Genomic DNA, 20,355 nt, shown 5'->3' with positions numbered 1-20,355 from the left:
ATTCCAAAAACCCTTTTCTTGGGTGGCTGAGATAGTGATAATAACAACCTTTGTGTTCTGATGGTTCAGTGTAAACAAACTTTGTTTCATGCACAAAATTATTGAAATTATTGTATAAAATTGCCTTCAAGCTATGTGTATGAGGAATAGATGAAACATAAATGTATTCTGTGTTTAGACTTGGATCCCATCTCCAAAAGATCTCACCATATACATATATGGAAATAATAATAAAAAAAACCCTTTGAAATCTAAAATACCTCTGGTCCCAAACATTTTGGATACTGGAGACTCAACCTGTATTTAGTTGTGATTTTGAGATTATTGCAATGATTGTATCTCCTCCTCTCAAGCTTCTTTGCCAGGCATTAGCTGCGTGGAGAGAAAGAGATCCATTCCATTGCTAATTGAGGGGAGGATCAGACTAGGAGATATTTCTCAGTTAAGTTTTCTTAACAAGGTAGCAGATACCAGTGGAATCATTAGGACTGTGTGGAGTGTGTGGACTTCCCCAGGTGACACCCTAAGAGGGAGTGACACCACTGCTCCCCAAACATCTGCCTTTGGGGTTGTGGCATTTGCCTGTGTCCCTTTAAAATGCTGAGGAGATGGGGAAATGGGGGGGCAAGGCTCAGTGGAAGGAGAAAGGAGAGACGCCAGGATTTTTAAAAAATGAAATTTAATTAAAAAAATTAAAAAAATATTTTTAAAAAATTCTTTAAAATTTTTCTTTAAAAACATCACCTTTTACAAAATTTTCACTTCAACCACACCAAACTATCTACATGTAAATGTACTGAGGCTGCACATATGATATTGTAATTTAAAGGTATAATTTTAATTTTGCTAGCTGTTTTATGTCACAACTATTGCCATTAGATTCACTAACATGCAGGAATTATGATTTATGAGTAACATTGGTACAAAAAACATCACTAAGGATTCTGTATGGTATAGGATGGGAGGAGCTCAATGGGGGAGGATGGCACTATGAGTTACCATACTGGGTGACGTCAACCCTAATGATGCCACTGGCTGATAAAGGATTCTGGAAATTGGTATTAAATTGACTTTCAGTCTCATCTTTTTCCATATAAGACTGTTAAATCATGCCATTCAAAAGCTGGCAAAATACTGCCAATGGTTTTGATTCCTGCCTATAGTTCTGAGCACATATAGGAAAACAACAACAATATTAACAACAATAGATCCTGGGTAGTCTGCCACAAGCAGAAGACTTCATTCTATTGCCAAACCAAATTCAGTGGAATATCCAGCCAATGAAAGTAAAGAGGAGACAATTTTCATGGATTTTTCCTCCTCCCAAAAACTACTTGTCTCTGCTCCAGAGAGTCTATCAGCTACCTGGAATAGATTTTCAGGAGGCACATGGGCTGCAAGGGGAAGGGGTAAAAGTAGGGTAGCCAGAAGAGATGATCATAGCATGACTTGAGATTTCAGGGCCCAAACCTAAAACCTTAAGGCGACCCAATGTGATGTCTTGTGGGCAGGCCATAGTGATTTTAGAATCATGGTGTTACAAGGGCTGAAATGGGATACATCAACCATTAACCACAATTGCATAGTGTATGCCACTGAAATATAAAACACGAAGTCCAATTAAGGAAAGGAGCCAATATGGTATAGTGGTCTAAGCATTGGACCACAACTCTGCAAGACCAAGGTTCAAATCCTGGCTTAAGCCGTGTAAACCCACCTTGGGCAAGTGACAGTCTCACAGTCTCAGAGGATTGCCGTGACAAATCCCTTCTTGAAACTTGTCAAGAAAACCCCATGATAGATTCACCTCAGGGTCACCATAAATCAGATATGACTTGAAGGCACACAACAACAACAGAAGTCTAATAAACACACTCCTTACAAAACAATGCTCTTGTCCTCAGATTCCTCCCCTTGCCTAAGGACTGGAGAAGGAAGGCTAGCTCCTGAGAGTTAAAGGTAGCCCCTGAGATCTGATAATCCCAGATAAGTCACCTCCCTGCTTGTCTTGAGGGGCAACTCATACCCATAGTTTTACAGTGAACCATGAGAAAGAGTAGAATTATCAATTTAACTCAGGGAGATGAGCCTATCTGTGTTCTATGTCAGAGGAAGTAACACACCTGCTATTACAAGCATCTTTGGTAATACAAGCATGAATAGTAAACATGAATCTTTCAACTTTTAAAAATTATCTTTATTCTGCAGTGTGTAGTTGCATACATACAAACATACACACACAACTTCTGCAGTGGGCCCTTGGTGTCCACTGGGGTTTGGATCCAGGACTGCCCCCCTCCCTGGCCCATGGATAACAAATCTGTGGGTGCACAAGTCCCATTAAATATAATGGCATAGTAAAATGGTGTCCCTTATTAAAAATGGCAAAAATCAAGGTTTGCTTTTTGGAATTATTTTTTCCCCAAGCTGTGGATAGTTGAATCCATGGATAAAAAAAATCTGTGGATACAGAGGGCCAACTGTACTCTGTTGCTCATCCCAGACTGAATTCCTGAAAGTCACAGCTGATTGATAATCAGAACAAAGCTTCCAACTCTTAGCTTCTGTGTACAGCACATAATGGCTATGACCTATTTGCAGAACATGAGCTCACACATGGATATACAAGTATTAATGGAAATTGCTCCAAGTATCATCTCAGTATTCTAGGCATCACGAAGGAGATGTCTCACTGGACTTCATAATCTGGAGGGAGGCTAACTCATAAAGCACACAGTGTGCATATAGAAGGTCCCAGGTGAAATATATGATATCTCCAGCTAAAAGGGTAAGATTGCAGATGCTGAGAAAGACCAAGCCCTGATACCTTGAAGACTTTCTGTCAGAGAAGACAATGCTGAGCAAGATGTTAAAAATATATTTGTTTCTGCAAACTTTCCCTGATTAGTTTAAGCTAGCAGGGCCACATGAAGCTTGTATGTTAATGGATTATTGTATATTTGGATACTGTATATATTTTATTTATGTATACTGCTTTGATATTTTTGGAGTTAAGCTGTATATAAATACCTGCAAATAAATAAAAATAACTAAAATGGATTTACAGTCCTAATTCCTTAGCTTAGAAGATAAAGTGGTTCAGCATGTCAGGCTGACCCAAGCTCCTTTCCTATCTGAGATAACTGACAACATGGTACTATATGTGGAAGACAGTTGCATGACAAAAGAAAGCTGAGATACTGTGGGAAAGAAGTGGTTTCTCCTTGCCTCTCCACATGCTGTCATAGCACTTCTGTTCTTCTTCCAGAGGGGGAGGATGCTAAAAGTGTGCCTTTGGCTAAACAGATTTGTCTAGTGTGACAAAAGACACGCTTTTATGACAATCCCTTGGGAAGAGAATGGAAGTGCTTTGATGGCATGCAGAGAGGCACGGAGAAAACAACTTCTCTCTTGCTGTGTCTTGGCTTTCTTTTGTCATACAATAAGGTTCTAGGACAGGATTGACTACATCACCTGAGAGAGGCAGGCTAGTTTAAGAAATGCAGAGTAGATTGCCTAAAGAGCATAGTTGTCCTTCATTTGAGAGGAATAGCCAAAGGGTTGCTGTGTCTGCCTCCTCCACCCTGCTGCCTGAGGTGCCCCATCTTATTCCCCGATCATAGGGCCAACCCTGTCAGCCTTTGATACTCTGTTGAAGTATGACGTTAGTATTTCCCCAAAGTTTGGAAAAGGTCCACTGGAGCTATAGTCCCAAAAAGTAACTTTTCCATGCTCTCAATTCCCCCAAATGTTGTTCTCTGGCTTAGAATGCAGAAGGGGATTCTCTGTGTTCTCTGACAAATGCATTCAAGAGACTAAGCATCAAATGGGATAATGTATGGAATATTTGTATAGCTGGCCTTCACACACATGGAAACTCAAATTGCTTTGAACTCAAGCTCCAAGGCACTTCTTTATTTGAGGGAATATCTTGGTTACGGTGAGGGATGATGCCCGGTGTGGATGAGCTGAAAGACAATGCTTTGGAAAGAATTTCATTGTGAACATTCATCAAGAAATCTCATCCCAGCCAATTCCAAACTGAGCTACTAAGAGTCTGCCCATTGTGACAGAGTTAAGAAGGAGTTACAGTAGTAATAATATGTAAAATATGAGTGCATATATGGCTGCAGAACAAGAAGAATCATTTTTGGGGGCCTACATCTCCATTAGCAACAATGGTTGGGGGATTCTGACAGCTCTAATCCAAACAGGGTTTCTAAACTCTGCAGCAGTGTGTGAACTCAAGTGTAACAAATTCTTGCAGCCCTGATTTCATCTGCACTTTCTCTTCCCATCATGGCTAATCTCTGATGTTGGCCATAAGTGTTTCAGTTATCACCAGTAAAATATTGGAGGGTATGAAGTTCTAGTGAAATATTTCATTGACACACATCAAGACTTTGGGGCTGACTTCATCTAATTGTCCTGTAACCTCTATGGATTTTGGACTACTAGTTTACTCTTGTGGGAGGCAAGTCCCAAAGGACAAGGCTGTGCCTATACTTTTTTCCACCAAAATTCTATTGGAGCTTTGTTTGCTCACAAGTAGACTTAACATGTGCAGGAAATAAAATTGCAAAGATGCACAATTTCCGTATTCAGTTGCTGGCTTTTTTTAGCACTTTAGTTAATTTATGTTGCATGAAGGGATATGCAGGATTCCAGACTTTTGTTTTTAAATTGCTTGTTTTAAGATGCAGCTGTGTTTGCGGGTGCCTTTTACGTGGCTTCCAGCTTATGCTGGAAACCCTGTGCCTTTTAATGAATGGTGCGCATGATCGCAGTGCTCATGCCGCCATGGTGCCGCGTGCATGAGCCCCATTATCCTTAATGGGACTCAAGCATAGGCAGAACTTGCCTTACGCAGCAGGGTCTGGAATGGATCCCCGTGTAAGGCAAGGGACCACTGTATTTATTTTAAAAGTTAGCCCTATAGGATCAAGAGTCTGCCAGAGAGTTGCAGAAACATTGAACTTGTTATCCACTATGTGGATGCCATTGCACAGTATGTTATATTCGACTCGATGTTCTGTTGATCTTCTATCTAGCCCATGCCTCCCCCTTTCTCTCCTATAAACATGGTATTTCTCTGCTGGTGTTTCCTATCTTTGGATGCCCCTCCCCTCTTGGCTTCTTCTTGACCTGCTTCAGACGAAAACTCTGTATAGAAAACCTCTTGCTTTCGGTAAATGATGTTCTTAGTGCCTGCACTCTGTGGCTTCTGCTTCTTTACAGAATCCATTTCCCCCAATTTACTCTTTCTGTCTGTCTTCTTTAATTGTGATCCAGTGGGCAAAGTCTGCCTTTATCTCATCTGAGTACATTCCCTAGCTATTTTAGGCACTTAAAATATTTATTATTAATAATAACATGACTTACAGCCTACATAGATAGAGCCTTTTAGATGTTCAGAGTTCTTCATGTACACTGGCTTAGGAGGCATAACAAAAGTATTCCTGAGCGAACATAGCTTGGAAAACTTAATTTATGGAGTATAACACCCAAAATTTCCAAGCCAGCTTGGTTCTAGAATTGAGTGGCCTAAAGCAATAATGGATTGAGGTGACAGAATGGATCATAGTTCAATCTTAAGGCAGATTATTTTATGCTTTAATTTCCCTAAAATAATAATGCATATAGTCAGGTATAAGTTTAGAAATTTTAGTCCAAAATTGACCCAAAAATCTGGGTCGGCTTATCCGCGGGTATACACACACACACATACAGGGGCATTTATATAAGTATGTAAGTACTGTACTGTAACTCTCATTTTAAAGAAATGAAGCATCCTCTTCTCTCAGTAGAGTGACAAAAGGTGAGAGCTTAGTTTGTCCTGGGAGAACCTAAAAGAAGAACCAGCGCTCTCTACTCTCTAACCCTGCCAGCCTTTAGGGTGAGCACAAACAGTTATGCCTGCCCGAATTTTGTAAGTTCTTTGGCATTGTTTTCCTTTCTGTCATCCTTTAAATGCTTTGTTTGTTACGTATCCCTAAGTTTTACCCTTGACTTATCCACAGGTTGTATCAAAATCCATAATTTTGGCCCCAAACCCTGTCCTTGACTTATACGTGAGGTCAACTATAGATGAGTAGTTGGCATTCTGGTTAAGACTTGTGTTTTCATAAATTTTTGGGCCTTACCTGTGCGCAAAAGTGAATTGAGTTGTTTCACAATATCCATATCCATCTAGGGGCTGCCATAACATTACAATGGACAGGTATCTGTTGCACATTTGTAGCCAATGGGATGACTTTTGCCTGATGTGCAATTGGCACACATCCAGACTTCTGATACATGTTGGGTATATACAGTATTATTTTCTTAGTTAAAACTACATTAAAAATTGGCTACATGCATGCAAACCTGATTAAAATACAGCTGAATTTAAGTGAAAATAAATTCTTTATTAAAAGTCATTAAAATCTCCCACTTATGCTTGATGAGGATGATATTTTACCTATGTATAAATGAGTCTTAAATGTACTTAAATTGATGGTATAATAATAAAGTGTATTTGAACTGAAGGCACCAGATCTCCTTTGAACTTGGAAGCTAAGCAAGGTCAGCCCTGGTGGAGACTATCAAGGAATAACAAGTACTATGGGCTATATTTCAAAGGAAGCTAATGGCAAACCACCTCTCAGTATTCCTTGCCTAAGAAAATCTATAAAATTCATGGGAGTCTCCATAAGACAAAAAGCAACTTTTTGTCCTAGACACCAGTATTAGTTGTTTGAACAGGATTTCTGTTGCAAGTTAAATCTGTAGATCTGTTGAGTATCCCATTCATCCAAATGGGCTAGATTAGATGGATATTATTTATCATTTTATAACAACTGTGTTTAGCTCTAGGCCAAAAGTGTATTTAAAAAACAGCTGTGTAAAGGAAACCAACCTTATCTCTGCCAGAGTCTGCTCTCTACCTGTCCTCTAGCTTAATCCCCATTCAGAGCACATCCGCACTTCTGCTCACACACTTGTCAAGGTCTAGACTTTAGATTTTTTTTTAAAGAAACAAACTTGGAAATCTTCCCAGATGGTTCAGTCCTTCTCCCATCGCTTCTGATTTATATTATAGGGCAAGTGAAGGTGACCAACCATTGGTTGCTTTGCATTAGGGGCTGGTTACTTTGTGTTAGGTTTTATCAGAGACTGAGAGGAAGATGCTGTTTTACATAGTGCAAAAATGCATACTAAACAGGGAGCTTCCTCCCCATCCAGATATTTGGAAAAGCACTCCAGCAGGAAGTGTGTTATGAATGGGGGTGAAAGATGGTGAACAGAGCTGACAAGAAGAAAATGAACTCATTTGAAATGTGGTGCTAGAAGAGAGTTCTATCGATCCCACAGATGGCTAAAAAGACAAATCAGTGGGTCTTAGAGCAAATCAGGTCTGAAATCTCACTAGAAATGAAGATGACCAGTGGTGGTTCAGATAGAGACTAGAAATCAGAGGAGAGGGAAGGACTGAGTCCTCTGGATCTATGGAGGAGAGCCAGGGATGTGGATGTGCTGAATGGCCCATAATTGCAGGTAATACTGGTAGGATGGAGAAAACACTGACCAGAGGTGGAGCTGGAACAACAATACTGCCAACTCCTGGGGTTCTACCGGGGAGAAAGCAATTGTTTTGGGAACCAGTTGTTAATTATTTTAAATGACAATGAAAGATGACTAAATGGTAACTTTTACTCTGCATATTCTATGAGATGATGTGAGTTGTTGGAAAAAACATAGAATCATAGAGTTGGAAGAAACTACAAGGGCTATCCAGTCCAACCCCCTGCCATGCAGCTGTGTTGCCCATATAGCAAAATACAGTAACATCCAAAATCCACATACTTTCATTGGGACAACCAAAATGCACCAAATACAAGTTGCAAGCATTCAAAAATATGACCTTAGTCACAGGCCTGCATGTTGTCAAGATGTTATTGAATATCCCTCTATACTATCTTGACTGAGAACAACAACAATAACTTGACAAAATGCAGGTCCGTGATTAACATTGTCATAGTTTTTTCATCCCTCCTGTATGATTTTTAACACCTTTGGCTGATGAATAAGGCAGTGGAACTTTGAAAGCTTGCAACTTCTGTTTTGTGCATTTTGGTTGACCCAGCAAAGGTATTATTGTTTAGTGGATTTTACAGAAGACGGTATTGCTTGGTAAAGTAGAAGGCTATAGGAAAAGAGGGAGGGTGTGATACAGTTGGATTGATTCAGTTAAGGAAGCCATGACCCAGAGTTTGCAAAACCAGAGGGCATCAGATGATGATGGGGGATCTTGGCAGTCTTTCATTTGTAGAGACACCATCAGTAGAAGTTCACTTGGCAGCAAGTGAATAGGTGTATACTTTTCATAATAATATAATAATACTGTTTATTTATAGCCCGCTTTTCCAAAGAAGATTAAAGCGGGTTACAACAAGGGTATAAAACATTATACAATTTGGACAACAGTATATAAACATCATAAAAACATTCCAGAATTAATTAGGTGTATATTTTTGAAAAAGTTAGGTGTGCCACATACAAACAAGTTTCTCTTTCTTCTGCTTTAGCTATGCAGCTTTAGTTGCCTCAATAGCATATCAAAATCTGTGCTCAGGCTCCTTGGTGACTCCCTTCCATATCCTCTCTAGAAGTGGCCATGCACTATCCGTTTGTTCACACTGCATGTCACATACTCTTTTTAAGAGCCAAAACTTTATGGAAAGGTGGCTTCAGAAATCTGTGCCTTCCAAATGGAGTTTAAAAGATACATAATTTAGAGCTTTCGTGAGCTAGCTGTTTCTAGCAAAATTCCAAGGGAATATCCAACCTGATGAATTATTTGGTACTGGCAAATTGGGGCATGATTTCTGCTCTGGTTGGTAGTTTGATTTTTTTTTAAAAGGCAGATAGAAAAAGACAAGCATCTTAGAGACAGTATGCTGTAGTGTTTTGAGTGTTGGACTAGAGCCGCATCTACACTGCAGAATTAATGGATTGGTTTAATTGCCATGGCTCCATGCTATGGAATTCTGGGATATGTAGTTTTGTGAAATGTTTAGCCTTCTCTGTCAGAGAGCTCTGGTGTCAAAACAAACTGCAAATCCCAGGATCTCATAGGATGGAGCCATTACAGTTAAAGTGGTGTCAAACTGCATTAATTCTGCACTGTGGCAGCAGCTTAGGACTCCAGGTGACAAGGGTTTGAATCTGCGCAACCATGTACCATCACTAGATGACCTTGGGCAAGTCACACTCTCAGTCTTAGAGGAAGGCAATGACAAGCCTTCACTGAACAAATTTTGCCACAAAAAACCTGTGACAAGTCTACCTTAGGGTCACTATAAATCAGAAATGACTTGAACGCACACAGCAACAAAGCTTCTAGACCTCTCTTAGATTTGAGCATCTACCATTCTTTTTCTCCAGAATTTGAGAGCTCCACTACTGTGTTGACCTTTCGGTTTTTCATATGACTTGTAAAGCTTCCATTCTTACTAGTTCTGCGTGCATTTTTCATTTCCATTTTGAGAAATGAGACTTTTCTGCAGGAATGTTTAATTAAAAGTTAGTATTTCTTTCTCTGGGTTACAATTTCATTTTGCAAGTGAGCTGATCCCTCAGATGAATTGTGAATTTTCTTTTCGCTGCAAAAACTTATCTAACAAGCTTTTTTTTCATAGGCACTCAGTCTGAAATTAGTGTTACCTTCTTTGATATTACCATAAACTGAAGTTTTTCTTTGATATTACCATAAACTGAAGTTTGGATACCTTGTTTTAATATTTGAGGTTAACAATGCACTTTGCATTAGCTGGCATTTTATTGCGGAATAACTGTTTACCTTTATATATCAACAGCTCTGATCCCACTGTTTAGTGTTTAGAGCCTGGCTGTGGCAAAATACTAACCCAATATCCTGCTTAAAAGTTGTTTCACCCAGCTCTATAATTATGGTCTGGTCCTACTCTGTCCTGATTCTACTATCTCTGCATATTATTCTGCCCCAGATAGTATTCTGGTACATACAACTCAGGGTTTTATTTTTTTGGAGGAACTGCAGCCTTATGCAAAGTAGTTTTCTTCTTTTACCAAAATTATAACAAATCTTTTCAAATAAAGCATAGTCTTGAAAGTCATAATGCGAGGGAGTTGACCAGGCAGGCCCAGCTCCATCAGGGCTAGCTGGAAGAAGAAGAGCCCTCCCTCCAGTCCATCTGCCTTGGTCCAGGCATCAGAGGGAGAGAAGAATGCTGTACCTGATCCCCCCCACTATTCCCTTCTCCTTTTGTGGCGTGTCTTTTAGATTGTAAGCCTGAGGGCAGGGAACCATCTATTATCACCTCTGTTGTAAGCTGCCCAGATTCCCAGTGATTGGGTGGCATATAAATAAATCCTATTATTATTATTATTATTATTATTATTCCATACCAGCTACAAGAATGTACTTATTTTTTTCTCTTTTGGCAGTAGTGTTTATAGCAGAAGATCTCAGTCAATTTTCTCTGGCTAGAATTTTTTCACTTTAGTGCATGGGCCATACTTTGGATCCATCTATTCTATGTCTTGGTCTGTATACCCTGAAAGCACCAAATCCTGTCTGATCACAGAAGCTAAGCAGGGTCAGTCCTGGTTAGTACTTGGATCAGAGACCAACAAAGAATACTGGGGTATAGTCAATATAGTGGGGCCTCCACATTTTCTGGGATTAGGGGCACAAAACCCCTGTGAATGTGGAAAAACTATAAATACAAAACCACTTTTTTAAAACTTGAGAGAACACCTCTGCAGAAATCTCTAGGTCCTCCAGCACAACTCTATCGTCAACATCTGCCAGAGGTTGACCATAGAGTCACACTAGAGGATCTACAAATGGGAAGAAAAGTGTTTTCTCTAGTAATCTCTAGATCCTCTAGCAGAGTTACACTGGATGACCTAGAGATTCCTAGAGTGAACAGATTATTAAAATCTGCAAAAATCAAATCCGGAAACGTGGAGGGCCAATTGTATTTCAGAGGAAGAACATGGCAAACCATAATCTATAAGAAAACCCTATCAAATTCATGGGGTCACCATAAGTTTTTTGTTTTTCGGACTATGTGGCCATGTTCTAGAAGAGTTTATTCCTGATGTTTCGATATGGTTGGCATCTTCAGAGAATGCTGACATAGAAGAGAGCTTGATACACACACACACACACACACACACACACACACACACACACTGTAGGGAGGAAATTTCATGTTAATCTGTATAGTTCTGTTGTTGATGGCAGGGCCTCAGGGTGGGAGGATATGCAAAGGACGATTAGTGTCTGCTATATAATGTGTGTATACATTATTCACTATCTTGATGCTTCTGTTCCTTTCCTCCTACTTCAAAATTGGCTTTTCAGACTGCTCTTCTGCATATTTTGTTGAGAAACAATCCTTATTTGTGTTCAAGGGGCTTATACTGAGTAAATGTATGTTGGATTAGAATCATGTAAATGCCTATAAATATGCACCTTTTATTTATTCAACTCGTATCTAACCTCTCCCTCACCTTCTCTTTTAAAAAAGACCCATATTGAGACCTGGGCAACATGAAAATGTATGTACTTTTAATAGATTAATGAAACAATTATTTGAAGAAAAGGCCGTTTTTCTTTGTAGCGAACTCGCCTAGTAAAGGGAACACAAATCTTCTTACTTGGGCAATGTGGAGTCATTGCTAAGTCATGCCTTTTTCCTACTGAATCATAACTCTTGGCAAAAGCAATGCATAATTCCTCCAAGAAGCACATACCCTTCCTATTTAGCCCAATTAAAAAGAATAAAACCAGCATGCTATTTATTGTTTCAGCAATGAATGCAGAGTTTGTTTGCTGATTACAATCTTCTCTAATGGAGTTTCTTTCTAACCAGTACATATATTACCCAGTATCTCCATCACTGTAGAAACAAGCTTAATCTATCCCAGCAGATACACCAATAAAGTGTTCCAAGCTGGTAAAGAAAACCCTGGGAGATGTGTGTGTGTGTGTAAATTCCCCTAAGGAGGTGAATTTAAAACACCTCCCTTGCTGAGCTGGCTGACATCACTGTTTCAGGAGCCAAAGTAGAGTAGAGACTCACTTCCTACTGAGACACAGTTGTTTGATATCACAAAGAATAAGAGCTGTTTGCTATTGGGAGAAGAAATAACTTTCATCAAGAAATATGGGATTCACTCGTTTTTGGTTCTCTTACCTTGGGCGAAATAGCTCAAGTGTGGATTGGCAAAATTTACCTTTTGGACTATAACTCCCATGCTGCTTGGGGATTCTGAGCATTGTAGTCCAAAAGGTAACATCTCTAAGCTCTGGCCCGTTCATTTTTTGCTCTCTGCTGGATGATGTGCACCTGAACACACTCTGCCAAAAAAGAGCCACTATATTAGGGCTCATATAAAGACATAGTGGTATAATAATAATAATAATAATAATAATAATAATAATAATAATTTGTTTTATTTATATACCGCTATTCCAAAGATCATAGCGGTGAACAGCAAGTAAGCTAATTAGCAAGTAAGCTAATTTGCCCCCAACAGTCTGGGTACTCATTTTAGCGACCTCGGAAGGATGCAAGCCTGAGTCGAGCTTTGATGATCATATAAAGGCATAGGGTGTGATGTCTGACATGTGATGATCAAGCAGCCTGGTTTCTAATTCAGTTGAACTGAATTTAAGCTTGACACAGTCTTGTGCTATGTTGCTTGAAGCATGAACAGGATTGGTGTCCCTGCAGTCCTGAGGCTGGATAAAATTTGCAAGTGGTGACATCTGTAGCAACATGTTTTGCCATTGGCACAACTGAGCTTTGCCACCATGTGAGGCATTCTGTGGGGTTTTGGTAAGCACTGGTGGGTACTAATATTTCCCTCATCCCACTCTTGCTAAACCCCTACAGAGTGCCACACATGGCGGAGAGTGTGAAGTCCAAGGCTTTAATGGCCAGCATCCATAGCTTTTTGTAGGTTTTTGGGCTATGTGCCCATGTTCTAGAAGAGTTTATTCCTGTTGTTTCGCTGGCATCTGTGGCTGGCATCTTCTCTGAAGATAAAGACAGGTGGAGAGTCTCACCTGCGCTGATGTACCAACAGCAAAACATGTTGCTATAGATGTCACAATTCACAAAGTACTAGTGTATAGCTATGGTTGTTGTTGTATGACTTCAAGTTGCTTCTGATTTATGGTGATGTGATCACAGGGTTTATGGTGCCGAGAATGTGTGATTCACCCAAGGTCACCCTGTGGGTTTCCATGACTGAATGGGAAATCAAACCCTGATCTCCAGAGTCAAAATAAGAATTCTACCCTTTTAAATGCATTTTTCTTTCAGTCCTCACATTTCTAGACTTGCAGCAACTTAAAATGCCAGCTGAGCTTGAGAAACACAGTTTAGGCATCCCAAGAAAAGGGGCAGGCAAAGTGACCAAAGGAATGTGAACGTATTAAAGATAAGAAGCTCTAGGTGTGAACAATTTTCACTCTCTCACTCTTTGTAATGCTAGAAAATTTGAGGAATGAAAACAAATTTCATAGGGAGGGGGCAGAATTCTTATTTGGAGGGGCATTGCTCTCATTCTGCCTCCCTCTTAAGTACATCTCTGCCTCCTGTCCAAATCACACCATCAAGGCTTGTGCAACTGTAAATATGAGTCAATAACAAAAAGTAATACTGGTTGAGTCTCCCTTATCCAAAATGTTTGGGACCAGAAGTTTTCTGGATTTCTGATACCTCCCCCCCCCCCCGCCCCAAGATTTTGGAATATTTACATAATGAAAGATGGGACCCAACTGGAGATGGGACCTAAAGCTAAACATGACATTCATTTGTGTTTTGTATACACCTTGTACACATAGCCTGAAGTTATCTGATAATTTTATACACAATACTTTTTACTAATTTCATGCGCAAAACAAAATTTGTGTACATTGAGCCCCCAGAAAACAAAGGTGTCACTATAGAGAGTCAGTGTGGTAAAGTGATTTGAGTGACTCTAGTGACCAGGGTTTGATTGCCCGCTCAACCATGAAACACACTGGGTGACCTTGGGTGGGTCACATGCTCTCAGCCTCAGGGGAAGGTAATGGCAAACCTCTGAACAAATCTTGTGAGAAAACCCCATGATAGGTTCTCCTTAGGGTGGCCATAAGTCAGAAATGAATCAAAGGCACACAATAACAACAAATCTCTGCCACCCAGGTAGACAAATTCAAATTTTGGAGTATTTTGGACTTCAGAATACCGGATAAGGGAGACTAAACCAAGTACATCCTCATATACTTCACTTGATGCTGCATGTAGCCAATACCCACACAGAAAACTTGTATCCATTGAACACTCCTTCTCAAATTGAACACCTGTACCCTCCTCCCCAAACAATTTTGGGAGCTGTAGTTTGTTAAAGACGCTGAGGGCTATCTGCAAAAGATCTATTCCTCCAGGAGTTTCCTGAGGAAAGGGGGGCTCTGAGATAAGCTTGTTTGGTGGGAACAAGGGAGAGGACCTTTTTGGTGGCTGTTCCTAGACTTTGTAACTCCCGCTTTAGGGAGGCTAGAATGGTTTTGTCTTTGTTCTCCTTCTGCTGGCAAGTTAAAAACATTGCTGTGCCATCAGGCTTTTAGAAACTGGATAGGATGGGCTTTTAATGATGTATTGTAAACATAGCCACATAGCCCGAAAAATCCACAAAAAATGATGTACTGTACTGTTATATGGTTTATATAGTCTTTTAATGACTATTAATGTTTTAATATGTTCTATTGTCTTTTAAACAAATTGTCTTTTAAATAAGTTTTATATTTATACTTTTCATTTAAGTTTGTGTATAGGTTTTTATTAAAAATCTCCATTGTTTTAAGATATGTTGTAAGCTCCCATTGTTGGGAGAAAGACAGGATATAAATTGAATCAATCAATGCATACTGCAGTGCTATCAAAAAAAAACAACAAACAAACATTGGATCCAACTGTAGTTATATTTTCAATAAGCTCTTGGAAGTCAAAAAGATTTAAGATAGTCATGAGTAATTTCATTCCCATAAATTACAATAAGCATGATGACTAAACTTGGATGGAGCCCATCATTCTTTTTGGCTTGGCAGGAGTTACTGTACAGTGTATGGAGGACTAGAAAGGGTATTCTCAGTGGTCTGTGAGGCATCATTTTATTTATGTTGATGACTCCCTTTGATTTGGCAATCCTCTTAAGAGGACCGGTCTCATTGATTTCAATGAGTTCAATGTAAGGAAGGCTGCATCCAACCCAGTGTGCACTGTTCCATTTTGTGTATGGATATGTATGTGTAAAGAAGAAGAAGAAGAAGAAGAAGGAGGAGGAGGAGGAGGAGGAGGAGGAGGAGGAGGAGGAGGAGGAGGAGGAGGAGGAGGAAAGAAGTATGAAACAATGTCTTTTGGACCAGCTCCACCAAATACCATGGACAAGACAGGACAATTACATTATAAAGCCCTTGTCTTGAACAAGAATAGCCAGGTCAGGACAATCCCAGGCTCTTACATTTCGAGACCAAAACTGAGACCTGGTGATGATGCCTTATTGTGTTACAAGACACTAGTGATGTTATATAGGCGATGTTACAAAGAGCATCTCAACAAGTTGAATATGAGTCAAAAGTGTGATGAGCCAAGGCAGTTCTAGGCTGCATCAATAGAAGCATAGTGTCTAGATTGAGAGAAATAACAGTGCTTTGGTCAGGCTTCACCTGGAATACTGTGTCCAATTCTGGGCACCACAATTCAAAAAGTCTGTTGAGAAGCTGGAGTGTGCCCAGAGGAGGGCCATCAAAATAGTGAAAGGTCTGAAAACTTTATGAGGAGCGACTTAGGTATGTTTAGCCTGGAAAAGAGAAGGTTAAAGGTGATATGATAGTCCTGTTTAAATATTTGAAGGCATGTCATACTGAAGATGAAGCAAGTCTGTTTTCTGTAGCTCCAGAGATTAGAACCCAGAGCAATGGATTCAAACTACAGGAAAAGAGATTTCTCCTCAACTTTAGGAAGAACTTCCTGACGGTAAGAGCTGTTTGACAGTAGAATATATTGCCTTGAAGAGTGAAGTCTCCTTTGTTTTTTTTAAACAGAGGCTGGATGGCCATCTGCCAGGGGTGCTTTGATTGTGTATTCCTGCATGGCAAGGGGTTGAACTGGATGGCCCTTTGGGGTCTCTTCCAACTTTATGATTCTCTTATACATGAGACATTAAGCATCAACCACAGTCGCACAGACTACACTATTCAAACAAACTAACTAACAAACAAAACACGAAGTCTAACAATTGAGGAAAATATATATACATATTTTTCAGAACAGCCCTCTTCCCCTGAGATTCCTCCCCCTCCTAAAACTTATTTAGAATCAAAGTGAGCCTATAGAGTTGATTCATCTTGGGAATCCATTATCCAGCTGCATGGAAAAATGCCTTATGCTGAGTCAGATGGCTCTGATTCAATACTGTCCACTCTGCTTGGCGGCTGTTCTTTATGGTCTCCAGCAGATATTATTCCCAGTCTTCAAAACCTTTTAAATGATAATGTAGCCAGAAGTGGAGGCCTTCTGCATTCAAACCAGGCATGCAGGCACAAAGCTCCAGCCTCCTCCCTGAAACAGAAAGGCTGGATGCAACCTAAGTTTGCAAATGTTGGGAGACTACAAATTGTAGAATTTTCCTGACAGAAACATCAAGCCCTTTAAATTAAAAACTACCTAGATGTCAAAAGTCTGCCCCAGTCTGTGGCTGTTGGCAAAAGTTTGACAAAGAGGCAGCCAGCCTATCTTAGCCTCCCGCAACAGGGAGATCCAAAGCTTGGGAGCAGCCATCAAGAAAGCCTTTTCTTATGTCCCCGCGTAGTCCTGCCTCCAAAATGATGGCACCAAGAGAAGGTATTGGAAGAATGATTCTGGGGGCTGTATTTCCCCAAAGGACTTCTTCCAAATTCTCCTTAAAACCCAGGCATGTTCATAAAGGAGAAGATGGTCTTTCAAACAGCCTTCTCTTATGTTACATTCTCTGAGAGAGGCAGGTGGGAAAATCTCTATCTGCATTTCCAGACCAAGTGAGAAGAGTCAGTGATGCTTCTGTGAGATAGTGATGGAGTTCCACCAGCATGTAGACTTCACTGAAAAGTGAAACAGCAAACATGCTCTGAAATTATGTCTTAGTAAAAATATGATCTGATAGCTGAGGGATGGAAAAAAGTTACTCTAGGAGGGAGTTACTGATTGACCTCTTGTAAAATCTGAAGCTGGAAAATATTATTACTCAGACAGTGATTATCTAATCAAAATATTATCCTGGGATTAGGAAAAGGATAAAGTATGCTTTGCTCTTCCTTGAAGAGAGAAAGCAATAGCCCCTAGCTCCATGGAGAAATTATCAACAGGATGTCTTCAAAAAGTCAGGTTCCTGCTTTACATCAGAAAGAAGAGTGATAAAGTGAGCCCATAAATTCCAGTGCGTTAGGAGGCAGGCTCATAACAGACTTAAACCAACAAGACAGCAACACACCAGACATTATAACAACTCATGCATTCAGTATGCCCCCTTTAAGATCTCTCCAATGTGCATTTATGCATGTGCATATGTGTGTGTGTGTGTGTGTGTGTTTTACAAGCATCTTGTAAAAGTCTCTTTCAGAATTTATAACTTTGGCCTAAAATTACAACACCAAGTTTTTTTAGAGAAAAGATGTTGCGTCTGTTAACTTTGATCTTGTAAACAATAGAGATAACACTTTCATTTACCACCCGACTCTCTAATCTGATTACTGACATCCTTTGCCGATTCATAACACTTTTCCAATATATCAACCACATGGTTGGCAGTCAGCCTTCAAGGCAATTACATTTCTTGTCTTTAGAATATATTAGCCAATTACTGAAGCATTCTAGGGGTGGATGGGGGATATTTGCATTACAGATCCTATAATGATTATCATGCAGATCTTGTGTATACCTTGTTCTGTAATAGAGGACAACAAGCTGGGAGCTTGTTGCTATTAAGTGGGGTTCTTGGATGGCATAAACAGGAAAGGAAACCTCTAGAAAGTTTTGTTCATCTCAGCATTATACTCTCCTCTTTCCCTCTCCCTTTTCTTTATCTCCATCAACTTAAACCTGATTATTCTTTAAAGAAAACACAAGCAACACATAATGAAATGGGCAAAAGGAAGAGAACCCTTGGGCATGCACAGAGTTTCTTCTTCTTGCCAACTCAGAATCTATATTTACCCATATTATTAGAAACAAGGGATTCCGCATTATCTGAAATCCCAAAAGTCTTTTAAAAATTAAACAATTATCCACCTCCTCCCTTGAGAGGATCCAGAAGCATAGCCTAAAATTATTTTTGAAACTTCCAAAGTTCGTAGCGCATGGTGGCACTCTTTTACCACCTCCAAGCATTATGCTTGTACTTCCGTGCCCCTAACTTTTTGCTGTTGCACATCAATTCCAAGAACTAAGGAAGAGAAACATTGGACATCTACTGTACACATTCAAAGCATATACCCATCTTTTCAGTTTTGCAGTCAGATAAGCCAGCGTGAGCTTCTTTTTGCGTTGTGCCATGCACGGTGCTCTATATTACTATGGCGGGGGAGGGGAGGAGTGAAATTGAAGGCATGCAGTTAGGAAAAATAAAAGCTGATCTTCCTGACAAGTGAAAGGAAAAGAAAAGCTATGCAGCTGAAATAATACACATTGCAGAAGTTTTTAAAGCTGACATTGATGTGTCCTAAGAAGGTGATGGGAAAGTTTCGCCTGGGTGAGTATCACAGCTCCTCTCTGGACTCCTTATCTGATCCATGCAGTATCTGGGAAAAGCCACACCCTAGAAGCTGCAGCGATGGCTTCACAGAGATGCAGCAGCCAGCAAAGGCATAGCAAAACAGCAGCAGCATAGCAGGAAAATATAGGAGAAAAAAAGTAAGCCCACCACTGGCTGGAGATCCGGGCCAGTTAGGAAGTACAAGATGAAAGCAGTCGCACATCTTGGTGGATTATGTTGGTACAGCAATATCAGAGAGAGAGAAAGAAAGAGAGTGACAGGTAAACAGCCTCTGATCCTTTGTCTCTAATCTCTTGTAGCATCAGTCCACAGTGCAGAAGATGGAAGGTTTGTGATTTTCTGAGATGCCGGACAAAGTGCGGCTAGGATGGAAATGGATTGCTGACACACTCTCCAGTCGTCAGGAGAAGAAAAATCTACATCCCTCCCTGGATGAAGACTAAATGGTTCAGGTCTGCCCTGCATTGCATGCGTGCTTGCTTGCAGCCTCGCAGAGTGGAGGTTTCAGGTCATTGCAGAGAAAGGGAGTGGTGTGGTGGATGGTGATGTGACTCCTCCTTGCAGGGACCCAAAAGATACCCAGAGAAGCTGTCTGAAGATGGCCAGTTCCAGACACTCACCAGATTGGCTATGCCTTTCCTATTAAACTGAAAGCTAAGAGAACAGATGGCACTTTGGGAACCCGAGATGCAGTTTGTGTTTCCAGAATCTTCAGAGCAAAGGGACCAAAACAGTGTGCAGTTATATTGCTAAGCTTCTGCGTATAAATTCTTCAGCATAGAGCAGCTTTTGGAATTGTGAGCTCAGGGATGAAATTTTTGGGATTTGAAAGCTTAATAACAACTATATCTGGGGTAGCTGTGCTGGCCATATAGCGAAATAAAATAATGCCCCAGACCCACAAAACAGTAATATCTTTATGGGGCCAACCAAAAATACACAAAATGCATCATCAGCTTTCGAAGCTCCACTGGCTTCTTCATCTGGCAAAGGTGTACAAATTCATACAGGATTTTTTTTCTCCTTCTTTCCCTGTATGGTTTTTAACCCCTTTGCCTGATGAAGATGTCAGTGCAACTTAGAAAGATTGCATCATACAGTCTGTGCATTTTTGCTGGGCCAATAAAGGTATTTTGTGGATTTTAGATGTTATTGTAATAACAACTATAAAAAGAGAAGGGTAACTTCATCTTTAAGTTTGACCAATTTGCATAAACATAAGCTCTTATAGGCTACAGCCCATTTCTTCAGATAAGTGGTCAGTCTAAAGGTGTCACAAGACCTTTTATCCCTCCCTTTGTTATAATAAAATGGCTCACCTTTTGCACAGTGTCATGTCTGTAAACCAAAACTGGGAATCATGAGGCCTACCACTGGATTGCAGCTCCCAGCATCCCTCACTATTGCTCATACTGACTGTGGCTACTGGAACATGTAGTCCAGCAACATCTACTCTTTTGGACATACATGTTGTTTTAAACATCCTGTTTGAATTTTGTAAAAAATGCATGTGTACTGTTTAAC

The 20,355-nt window shown here is 40.1% G+C and overlaps 1 protein-coding gene across 1 annotated transcript in view; it reads right to left on the bottom strand.

Annotated features, from left to right (window-relative positions):
- The window catches only part of AHNAK2 (AHNAK nucleoprotein 2), a 139,357-nt gene extending 120,066 nt beyond the window's left edge, over nt 1-19,291 (bottom strand). Inside the window, exon 1 of the mRNA XM_089523177.1 lies at nt 18,979-19,291. Coding sequence (XP_089379303.1) covers nt 18,979-19,033 — 55 coding nt within the window. The 5' untranslated portion in view covers nt 19,034-19,291. The remainder of the gene's footprint in view (nt 1-18,978) is intronic.
- Nucleotides 19,292-20,355: the final 1,064 nt, after the last annotated feature.

This window comes from Sceloporus occidentalis, unplaced genomic scaffold (genome assembly GCF_023333645.1).
Source record: "Sceloporus occidentalis isolate IW3139 unplaced genomic scaffold, rSceOcc1.0.p SCAF_4, whole genome shotgun sequence".
NCBI lineage: Eukaryota > Metazoa > Chordata > Lepidosauria > Squamata > Phrynosomatidae > Sceloporus > Sceloporus occidentalis.
This window is presented reverse-complemented; position numbering and strand designations above follow the sequence as displayed.